This window comes from Molossus molossus, unplaced genomic scaffold (genome assembly GCF_014108415.1).
Source record: "Molossus molossus isolate mMolMol1 unplaced genomic scaffold, mMolMol1.p scaffold_m16_p_3, whole genome shotgun sequence".
In the NCBI taxonomy this organism is placed as follows: Eukaryota; Metazoa; Chordata; class Mammalia; order Chiroptera; family Molossidae; genus Molossus; species Molossus molossus.
Window position 1 is genome coordinate 49,103,689 of NW_023425366.1, and position 11,326 is coordinate 49,115,014.

General features: G+C 39.9%; 1 protein-coding gene across 2 annotated transcripts; it reads left to right on the forward strand.

The window, feature by feature from the left end:
- Nucleotides 1-1,098: 1,098 nt before the first annotated feature.
- Nucleotides 1,099-10,967, forward strand: BTF3 (basic transcription factor 3). Of its 2 annotated transcripts, XR_004961763.1 has the most exons (7): nucleotides 1,099-1,221; nucleotides 1,776-1,844; nucleotides 5,484-5,597; nucleotides 5,909-6,110; nucleotides 7,956-8,012; nucleotides 9,344-9,618; nucleotides 10,838-10,967. XR_004961763.1 is itself a non-coding variant. In XM_036280515.1 (6 exons), exons 2-6 carry the CDS (start codon nucleotides 1,776-1,778, stop codon nucleotides 9,388-9,390), a joined length of 489 nt encoding a protein of 162 aa, XP_036136408.1. In that variant the 5' UTR covers nucleotides 1,099-1,221; the 3' UTR covers nucleotides 9,391-9,642. The 2 variants fall into 2 exon arrangements, 1 of the variants encoding a protein (XP_036136408.1); XM_036280515.1 differs by lacking the exon at nucleotides 10,838-10,967 and having other exon boundaries at nucleotides 9,344-9,642.
- The last annotated feature ends 359 nt before the right edge of the window (nucleotides 10,968-11,326 follow it).

Below are 11,326 nucleotides of genomic sequence, written 5' to 3' on the forward strand. Positions count from 1 at the left end.
CTTGATTCATATTTAATAATAGAAGCAACATTGTTTTTTGAGAAAATATCACCTGTTACAATTATCTTTAAAAGAGACAACCTAAATAGAGAAATCTGCACCTACACGTTTGTTGCTATATAAATTGTATTTTCTCTAGCTAAGATTTCGAGCTCATTTTTGAATGTGCAAAGGCTTTTTTCATAGCTAAGTTCACAGAAAGGCTGATCTCAGTATTTTGATTTAAATTTCCATTTTTAACATCAGTCGTTTTACGTTAAGATTGTCTTAACACCTGTCCTAGCGTTGAAAACATTTCAACTTACACCAGTTTAGCCTCTCCAAACACACTGGGCACAAATTCTTTGATTGACTTACTAGTTAAGAAAAGTAGTTTGTTGAATTGTGACTCGCTAGTTGTTAAATATATGCCAAGCGAGACAACTTTCGGTCCGTTACAGAGACAAGAGACGGTAATCACGTACACGGGTCTCAGGTGAGCTGCCACCTGCTCCGCTTGCCGAAATGCAGATTACCTGGTCCTATCCCCAGTCCGACTGAATCGCTTTCTGAACACGCTCCCCAGAAATTTCGAACCATGGTCCTGCAACATAACAAACCACCTAACCTTAGAAAGCAAAATTAGCTTCATTGTTTTTGACAAAGTTTTGACAAGACGTTTTGGTAAAGGCTCACTGGGGCCGAAGGGTAAATCCTAAAACATTCAGAAGATGGCTCCAACCTACGTCACGCAGCGAGCCGCCAGCGGCTATAGGAGTGAGCACACACTGGGCGCCCCGAGCGTTTCCGCAAACCTGAACAGTCTCTTCCTTCTGCGAGTAAAGAACAAGGATCGAGGGAGACAGGGCCGACTCACTCGACCCTCACTGTGCAAGAAACCGTGCTCTCTGACCCCTCTATGGCCTTCCCCGGGCTACTCGCGGTGCCTCCAGCCCAGTCTCTAGTGTGGTCGCCACCCGGCCAGCGCAGAATGAGAAGGACGTCCACGCGCGACGGTCACAAACCCCGCGTCCTAGGGACGCGCTTGCGCAGCAAAGCCCTGAGCTCGTGGCGAAGTCCGTTTCCTGACTTTTCACGGAAGTGGCCTTGCGTCACTTCCGGCCGCTCTCTAGCTGCCATCTTGCGTCCCCGCGTGTGTGCGCTTATTCTCAGCTGGTCTGCCCAAGACCCCCTGAGCGCCAACCCTAGTCCCCCGCGCGGCCCCGTTTCCTCTCCAACAAGGTACAAAAAGGCTGTGGACGCCGGCGTGGGAGGAGGACGGGAACGGGGGCGGGAAGTGCCCGGAAGGAGCGAGACAGGGAGGGACAGGGCTGAGGAGAGGAAGGCGATGCGACGGACAGGCGCACCCACTCAGGCTGACTCTCGGGGTCGAGGTCGAGCCAGGGGCGGCTGCCCTGGGGGCGAGGCGACGCCGTCTCTTCCTCCACCTCGCGGCGGAACCCGAGGACCGGAGCCTCAGGTACCGCGAGGCTTTCGGAGAGTGGCCGGTTCGGGCAGGCCCTGGCTAGGCCGGGCCGGGGCGGGGGGTGCTGCCCGGGCGTGGTTTAGACCCCATTTCCCGGGCCTGTAAAGGGGGGAATTGTTGGGAGGGGCGGGTAGGAAGGTGGGTGCTCTTTGGGCCCTCTGCAAACTGAAATTGGGACCTTTGCGGGGTGGATTTGGGATCCAGGCCTCGGCCTGTGCGGGACATTTGTTGGGTTTGTTAGGAAATAACGAGCGTGGAATGCTAGCGTGAACTAGACCTTTTCCTCGCTGAGGGTTTCCTGTTTTTCTAGATGAAAGAAACTATCATGAACCAGGAGAAACTCGCCAAACTGCAGGCACAAGTGCGCATTGGTGGGAAAGTAAGTTTTAAGGTTTAGGTTTTTTTCCTTTGCATTTCTAATATCTATGGCCTGTCACTTTATCTACAGAGGGCATTTCACAGATCTAGCAAATTGTGAGGAGAGCTGCGGATTAAATTAGATGTACACTATAACGTGTCGGTGAAACATGCAGGTTGTATAATCAAAGGAAAAAAAGCAAGTGAGTCGATGGGAAAGAGTACTTAAACTGCAAACATTGTTTTTATGTAAATATACTTTCCAGTGTTACAGTGTTTTAAGTAGAACAAAAGTGTTTCCTAAGGTAATGTGTCATTTCAGTTACATATCACTGTGGGCATCATACCCCTGACTTGTTTTGGCCTCAGTTGTATGCAGTCGACTTACTAGTGAGAAGTTGGTGTCTTTTTGTAAATTAAGACCTTTTTGTAATGTTTCCTTAGCTAGTGCAGTCCAGTGCAGTAGTTGTATATTTCTGGTGTACTTGAAGACCTTTTTGGAATTTAAAAGCAGTGACTAGGGATTTGAAAATACTGCCTAAGTGAATGTCTTTTCATTTTGACTTTGCAATTTCACTAAAACTGAAGGGATAGAGTGGGGAGTTTTTAAATGATCAGTTTTTGGTTGATTGGTGTTTTTTTTACTGGTGGATACTGAGGCCCTCAAGGGGATTCTTTTTTGAACTTAGTAAGTTTTGAGGTTGTTCTTTAAGTAATTTACATAAATTGGAAGTCCACTCTAGACAGAGGGTTACCTGGTTATATTTTGCATTGTTAGCACATTCCTACTATTTAACAAGGTGTGGGATAGCCTGTTGGAACAGAGCATGTCTTCACTTGGTAAAACTTGTAAGGTATTCACTTGTATGGTAAAAGCTTCTGTACTGTACTACAAGTTTATTCTCTATTAGTTTTTTTCCATTAACTTCAAGTAGAATCTACAGTGCAATAGCCAAAGTTTGCACTTAAATAGTAGAGATGTACATCTGTTAAGTACTCGACTTTGCCAGCAGTGTATGTATCCTCCCCCTCACCCCCGAAGCTAGTAGTATTCAAGATCCATACCTACCTATTAAAAACAGTAGGTGTTTCTTGTTCTGTTTAGCAATTATAAGCTAGGTGTGGCCTTCAAGTGCCAGCAAAAACTCATCATATTCTTTGTGGGCCAATGTTTGGATTCTCTTATGATGCTTTTTGTTGTTGTTAAATATAAATTTTTTTTTCCTTTATTGGTTTTAGAGAGGAAGGGAGAGGGAGAGAGATAGAAACATTGATGAGAGAGAACATGGATCGGCCATCCCCTGCATGCCCTCCACTGGGGATCGGGCCCACAACCTGGGCATGTGCCCTGAGGGGGAATCGAACCAGCGACTTCTTGGTGTATGGGTCAGCACTCAACCAATGGGCTACACAAGACAGGCTCTTATGATATTTTTAACCATCGTGCCTTTTAGTGCAGGTTTCAGAAGGAGTAATTTGAATGTGCCATTTTTTGTTGTTACTTGGATCATTCATCTTTAACTTGTGAGAGAAATCATTCTATTCTAGGTAAAAGAGAGTCAGGGTTTTTTCCTAGGATTCTTGAGGCTGATGTAGGATTAAACTTGACTTATTTATTAATAGGGTAAGTATTTCTGTCATTGTAATGTGGAAACATTTTCTTCAGCTTTTAAGAAACCTGCTAGTTATGGGATGTGAAATTAGGTGAGTTTTGCCTTAGAGAAAATAACAAGTGTTAGATACTTCTAGGTAAGTGTTATAAAAACTCTTTATTTCAGTGTCTGATCAGAGCATAAATGATAATTATTTCAGTGAAAATTGAACCCTGTGTATGAAAACTATAGAAGGTATGCTGGTTTTACTTTTAGAATCCTATAGTAGTTTCTTAGCATGTGTTTCAGAGAGGATTCTCTGGAAACCAGGTATCTATATGACCACTTCAAGGTACTTGCTATTTTTAAAGGCTTTTTGGGGTAGGGGATTTCTGTGTAACTCTGATTTTTTCTTCAGTTAAACTATGGTTTATTTAAGCTTTTACTATGCTGGATCCTGAGAATACAAAATTTAGGTAGTTTAAAGTGTCTAGGGGGCTTTAAGTTTAGTAGGGGAGATAGCTTTTTTTTTTTTTTTTTAATATCTTTTTCACAGTGTAATACACATAGTGCAAGAGAAGCATTTTCAAGATATAGAGATGGGAGTGATTTAGCTGAGTGGGGTTATTCATTGTAGAGTTTAGGGAAAGCACAGGAGAGATAATGGCTTGAGCAGCATTTTAAAGGATGATCAAAATTGGTGTGGAAGTTGGGGACAGTGAGGTAGGTGGGTGCTAATCTTTTCGTGAAGAGCCTTGTATACAGTGTAAATGGCTAAAGGGATTTAAGCAGAATATAGGTGGTCACATTTTTTCTGGTTTTGGAAGTTTATAGGATATTTTAGAGAAAGGGGAGATTGAATACTTGACATATATGTATGAGACCACAAGTTTTCCTAAAGTCTGTATTTATTCACTCATCAAGTTACTGAGTACCTTCAATGAGCCAGATACACTTCTAAATACTGAGTTTTATAGCAGATAGAATAGAAGCCTTCAAGGAGTTGACATGCTAGTGAGGTAGACAATAAAGTATACTTATCTCCATCAGTAATAAGTGTTGTAAAGAGAAGTAAACCTGGATAGATGGAAAATGGTGAGTAGTGGAGCTGGTATTTGATATTGGGTCGTTGGGAAAGGCCACTCTTGATATGGTGACACAAAGCAAAAATTTATAGTGAGAGAAGGAGCCATACAGATGATAGGAAAGAAGAACAGTGTCCAAGAACTCCTGTTTGGCTTGTGTTAGTAACAGTAAAGAGGTTTATTTGGCTGAAGATGAGTTTGTGTGTGTGATAAGAGATGTGTGTGGTCAAGAGTGGCATAGTAGGGGGCAGGACAGATCAATATTAAAATAAAAATTTTAGATTTTTTCTCTTGGGTGCTATAGAAGTCTGTACAGACATTTGTGTTATACACTGTCTTGCCTATGAGTATTAACAGCTGTTGGTTTTTCTTTGATTTGTGCAAAAAAACCCAGAAAAGTTAGTAGTTCTGGATATTGAGCTTCTAAAGGAAGCTTAATTTAGGTTGACACATGCCACCTCTTTGAGCACTTTAGAGCAGTTAATGTAAAAAGTAGGACATTGGCCCTCAAACAGAAAGGTTGAGGGTTCTATTTGTGATCAAAGGCATGTACCTGGGTGGCAGGTTCGATCCCTGGCCCTGGTTGGGGCGTGTACAGGAGGCAGCTAGTTGATGTGTCTTTCTCAAATCCATGTATTGCTCCCTCCCTCCCACCATCACCCTCCCCCTTCCCTCTTTTCCTTCTTTCCACTCTCTCTGAAAAATCAATGGGGGAGAAAAGTAGGACTTTGAAAAGATCATTCATTTATATCTGACAAAACTAGAATTTTAGAAATTATTAAGGATTTGTAGTCAATTCCTTTCCTTCTTTTGACTTCCATCATTGCTTTAACCTACCGACTCACGGCATAAAAGTTTGTGGTCGTGGTGATTTTCTTATACAGAGCCAAAGGTCAGAAAGGAATCTGAAATTGTTTCTGTTTGAAAATGTCTGTTGTTATGGTATAAATGTGTGCTGTGTTCTTTCCTTTCTCCCCACTTTAGGGAACTGCTCGTAGAAAGAAGAAGGTGGTTCACAGAACAGCTACAGCAGATGATAAAAAACTTCAGTTCTCCTTAAAGAAGTTAGGGGTAAATAATATTTCTGGTATTGAGGAGGTAAGTGTCAAGTTTTATTTCTTTATGAAAACAGGATTTGTCTGAAAAAAGCTTTAATGTTAATTCATTAAATGACTTTTTTTTTTTCCTCATTACTCTACAGTATGTTAAACAGAATGTTTTGTATTCCTCTAAGATGTTTCTATTCTGTTGATGAGTGTCAGGGAGATTGTGCTTGCCATTCCACTTCTGCTTCACAGTGAAATACTAGATTAGTTAGCCAGACTTCAGTTTTTGTTTAATAAAATATTTGGATTTAAAGGGAATTTGGTGGGCATTGCTAATTTTTTTAAAACAATTTTTCTTTATAGGTAAATATGTTCACAAACCAAGGAACAGTGATCCACTTTAACAATCCTAAAGTTCAGGCATCTCTGGCAGCGAACACTTTCACCATTACAGGCCATGCTGAGACAAAGCAGCTGACAGAAATGCTACCCAGCATCTTAAACCAGCTTGGTGCAGACAGTCTGACTAGTTTAAGGAGACTGGCTGAAGCTCTGCCCAAACAATGTGAGTTTTGTACGGGTTACTGATTTATCAATAGATTTCTAAGATGTCAGAATGCAAATGGGATGTGAATCTTCTCATATTTGGAAATTCAGCCTTTCCTCTAAAAAATACCAGCTTTTACACTGATTTTAAGCAAGTATTCTTAGTGTATTCAATAATTTAGTATGCTGTGATTATTATACTTGTTTGTTTCCTACTAGTTTTCTTGCTTTGGATGAGAGACTTTAAAATACTACCAGCTGGTGTAAAAAAGAAGGATCTCTTACCTTTTGAGACAGCTTGGAGGGACCTGTAGAATACTTGCTAAGCAAAATAAGCCAGTCAGAGAAAGACAAGTATCACATGATCTCACTTATATGGAGAATCTAATGAACAAAATAGGCCCAGTGACATGGAAGCATGGCACAGACTGATGGATCTCAAAGGGAAAGGGGGAGGGGTCAGGCAGAGAATAACCAAAGAGTTTTATATACATAATCCATGTACTCAAATAGTGTGGTGAAGGCCTGGGGTGGAGTGGGAACTAGGTGGAGGAGGTAGTGGAGGGGGGAGAACAAGGGACATCTGTAATACCCTCAACAATCAAGATAAATCAATTTTTTTAAATTATAAATTATCAGGTTTCTTCAGTTGTATCTAATTGGCCTGCCATTATTCTGGTGTTTTTAATAGTATGATACGGATTTTGTTCAAGGCAGAAAAATCGCATAGATGAGTAAGTGTGTCTCAGGAGTATGGCTACTTTATGCTGAAGCCCTCTGATTAAAATTTTGAAGAATGGGAATATAGACAGGCTTATTATATGGTTTATTATTTAGTCATCCATGTTTCCTAGGCATTCACTCTCTCTGCTTCAATTTATATATTGTTTTGTCACATTGAGAGGCATAAGAGATAGTCTTAAGCTTTCAGAGCTGAAATAGGTATTTGAAACAGCCCACTGAAAAACCATATGGGGTTAGTACTGTGAGGTCCCAACTGTCAGGTGTATGGTAGTTCACTTTCTTGTTTAATAAAAGGAAACTGGATGCTTACCACTCAAAAGACAATTAAAAAATTTTTTTATCTTTATTGTTGAAAATATTATATGTGTCCTCCCCCCACTGACCCCTTCCTACCTGCTCTTACCTGCCACCTCCTTCCCCACACTGTTGTCTGTGTCCATTTGTTATGCATATAAGTTCTTTGGTTTATCTTTTCCCTCCATCTCCCTTCCCTCTGAGGTTCCTCAGTCTAACAACCAATTTGTACTTCTTCATCCCTTCACCTTTTTTGCCCAGCCCCCCTTCCATCTGGAAACCAACAAAAGTTCTCTGCATCTATCTGAGTCTTTTTCTGTTCTGCTTGTTCATTTTTTTTGTAGGTTCAATTGTTGATAGATATGTATTTGTTGCCATTTTATTGTTTGTATTTTTTATCATGTTCAAGAAGACCCTTCAGCATATCACATAATACTGGTTTGGTGATCATTTTATTTGCATTTCGGTAAAGGTTTGTCTCTTATACCATGCACAACACAACAGAGTATTTGAGAAAACAGCCTTTTAATTTGCCTCCCCAAATAAAGCTTACCATATTTGGTGTGTGGATTTACCTGTGCCCTGGGAGCGCCTTATTCTCATACTACCTCAGTGTCTGTGGTGGGCCAGAGGATTGAAAGGATGGGTATAGACTTTGGTTTGTTGGCTGTTACTAGTGTTCTGGCTCATTTTTATTGCTGGTACTATAGATGAAATCCCAGATGTCATATGATGAATATAAACTTTTCATCTGTACTTCTTTTGGTTAATGTTTATTGAAGACAGACAACTGTGTGAGTAACGTTTACATTTCCCTGTTACACAGCTGTGGATGGAAAAGCACCACTTGCTACTGGAGAGGATGATGATGATGAAGTTCCAGGTAGGGATCTTCACTTGTGGTTAAACTGGAGAATCTTAGCACGGAAGAATAAAGAAACTTTTTTCTGCCTGGCCGGTGTGGCTCAGTGGTTGAGCATTGACCTTTGCACCAAGAAGTTGCCAGTTTGATTCCTGGTCAGGGCGCATGCCTGGGTTGTGGGCCTGGTTCCCATTGGGGGGCATGCAGGAGGCACCCTGTCAGTGTTCTTTCTCATCAGTGTTTCTCTTTCTCTCTCTCTCTCTCTCTCTCTCTCTCTCTCATACTAATAAAGAAAAAGAAACTTTTATTCTGTAGGGAAGACTACCTTGAGGGAGATGGTATAGAGTAAAGAGGGGGAAAGGGAGACATAAACCTCAATCACTTAGAATGAGAAAAGTAATGCAGTGATATTTAACTGGGAGTTAACGTTTGTGGGCTTGGCTTTTTTCTGTTTAGGATCCCAAGTAGTTGGAGGTATATACAGTCACCTCTCGTTTATTGCGGTTAATCAGTTCCAGACTACTGCGATAAATGAATTTCCGCAAAGTAGTATTCTTTATGTACTATACAGTCGTCCCTCGCCACTTCGTGCTTCGACTTCTGCGGCTTCACTCTATTGCATTTTTTTCAAATATAGTTAGTATTAGAAAAACTGATAGAGGGAAGCCACGAAAGTCAAAGTGCAAAGTGGTGAGGGACGACTAACCTTAAGTATTGAATAAAGTATATGTATATTGTTACCTAAATGTAATAACTAGGTACAGATCACAAGTGACCCTTGTTTCCTCCTATGAGATCCATATAATTTATAAGAAGACATGGAGAAGTTATTCAGATATCTTGGGATATAATCATTCTAAAATCAGCAGAAAAGCTCCTTTGGCAGTCATGAGGCATTTTTCCATCTTAGTTGTTACTGGATAATTTTTATGTGTGGTAAAACAAATATTTATTGGGCAGTTGAATCACTAGATCATAAATAATTCCACTTTGCATGGACAGGTGTCCTTAAGAATCCAGGAAAACTTGAGAATTGTGTGCCACGGTACTTTTTAGTTCAGCCCCCACATTGACTAATGTGTTACATTGCTTAAGTTTAATTCTTGGAGGGTATATACATATTCTTTAAGTGCAGTGTTTGTGCCATGGGCAGATTAATTAATGACTTTTTCTCTTTCCCTTGTTTTAATTATATGCCAAAATATATACTTTAAAATAAAAACTGTTTAAATTGATATCCTGGTTTAACTGTAGGATATATTTTGAGAGCATTTCCTGATTTCCTCTTAAGAGCTGTATTTGTAGATTTAACTTTTCTCCCTGAGTTTCTGCCTCTTTTTATCTTTTTTCAGATCTTGTGGAGAATTTTGATGAGGCTTCCAAGAATGAGGCAAACTGAATTGAGTCAACTTCTGAAGAAGATAATCTTGAAGAAGTTACTGGGAGCTATTCTATATTATGACTGCTTTTTTCAAATTTTGTTTATGGATCTGATAAAATCTAGATCTCTAATATTTTTTAGCCCAACCCCCCTGGACATTGCAGCTCTTTTCAGTTTTTGCTTATACATAAATCATTCTTTGCAGCTAATTAAGCTGAAGAGGCCTGGGAATAAAGTTTGAAACAGGTTAATAAAGTTCTTTGCCTAGTATAGTTTTATTTTGTATTTCATTGACATTGTACACAGAAAACAAAGTTTGTAGAAAGCTAATCATGGCATGTAATTTGACATACTTTTTGATGGAATTTTATTAAAGATTTAAAATGATAGTATAATGTAACAAAGGTGGTATAAAGTTCCTCGTGTTTGTAAACATTTCTCCAGTAGCCCTCAAGGCTTCCATGGTTTATGTGATGGGTGTGATTATAAGACGGGAATAGAATTACTCCTTCGTGGGTGAGCAAGGGTTTTTTCTTTTAATGTTTATATTGTGAGCATATATTGAGTGCCTTTTATGTACTATCACACTTAATTTTCTCTCATTTAATCCTCAATCTATGAAGTAGGAACTAGTTGCTCCATTTTATAGATGTACCTGTACGTTACTTCAAAAAAGGAAAAGTAGTTAATCCTTCCTATGTAGGATATTCTATAAAATAGCTGGGATAAAAGTAATAGCAATATCACCTTGTCTTTTTCCTTAAGTGATCACAGTGAATAAGGCTACTTTTTTTTTTTAATTGCTTTTTAAAGTAACCTACAGTAAAATTGACGTATATATGAAGTTGTAAGAATTTTAACATGTAATTGCCACTATAACCAGGGTACTGAGCAGTTTCATCACCAGAAAGTTCCCTTGATACTAGAGCTCATTTTTAAAATGTGTATTAGCAATTATAATGTTGAAGCAATTTTAACAATTTACAAATGGTAAGACAATAATGTGTGCTCTGCATTAAGGCCAACTGGAAATTGTCTTAGTTTCTACTTCAACAATAAGAATTCACTTTAAATTTTCATACCAACTTCCAAGTACCTTTTGAAGGTACTCTATTAGCTGTATCAAAGTATTGACTATCAATGAAATGTGTCAGTATTTTTATATTTTAACATTGTATTATTTTATTTAAAGTATGTGTATCAGTTAAACTACACTGCTACAGTAACAAGGAGTCCAAAGCCTCAATGATTTATAAGATTTCAAAACAATTCTGTTTCCAGACCATTGTGGGTTAGGTTCGGTCACTCCTGGTCCCAGACTAATGGGAAAACCTCTGGGACACTTGGCTTTCTGGCAGAGTGAGATGATAGGTAACCAACCACAGCATGTGAAATAGGTAAACAAGGGCAGAGGATCTGGATGGTCGAGTGGGGCCTGAGATTTATGTTTCTGATACGCTTCCAGGTGATGCTGATGTTGCAGGTACACTGACCATGCTTTGAATAGCACAATTGGAGATGTTCTGTATTCATCCCAAGAAATTGGGGTGATTGACAGGCTGACGTTGAGTATTTGAAGAATGCCACTATCTGAATATCCAGTTTTTTTACACTGGATTTGTATAGGTAAGGAACTAAACAGAAAAGTGCAATAGGTTTCCAGGCTAGGCCTATCCCAGGGCAACTTGCTTGTAGCAGTTGCTGGCTAAGGTTAATTCTGTTTTGCCTGTACTCAAACTTTGAGTTGTAACATTTTTTTTTATCCTCACCTGAGGACACTTGAATTTATCTTAAGATAGAGTGGGGGGGGGCATTGACGTGAGAGAGAGACATTGACTGATTGCCACCCACGACCCCCACCGTGGCTGAGGACAAACTGCAACTGAGGTATGTGCACTTAGTGGGAACCGAACCCGGGACTCTGGTCTGTGGGCCGACGCTCTAACCACTGTGC

Excerpts from the sequence above, each read along its gene's own strand:
- BTF3 (XM_036280515.1), top strand. The coding sequence starts at position 1,776 with ATGAAAGAAACTATCATGAACCAGGAGAAACTCGCCAAACTGCAGGCA. Across the intron at positions 5,598-5,908 it reads ATATTTCTGGTATTGAGGAG|GTAAATATGTTCACAAACCA; the intron begins GTAAGTGTCAAG and ends TTTTCTTTATAG. Across the intron at positions 6,111-7,955 it reads TGAAGCTCTGCCCAAACAAT|CTGTGGATGGAAAAGCACCA; the intron begins GTGAGTTTTGTA and ends CCTGTTACACAG.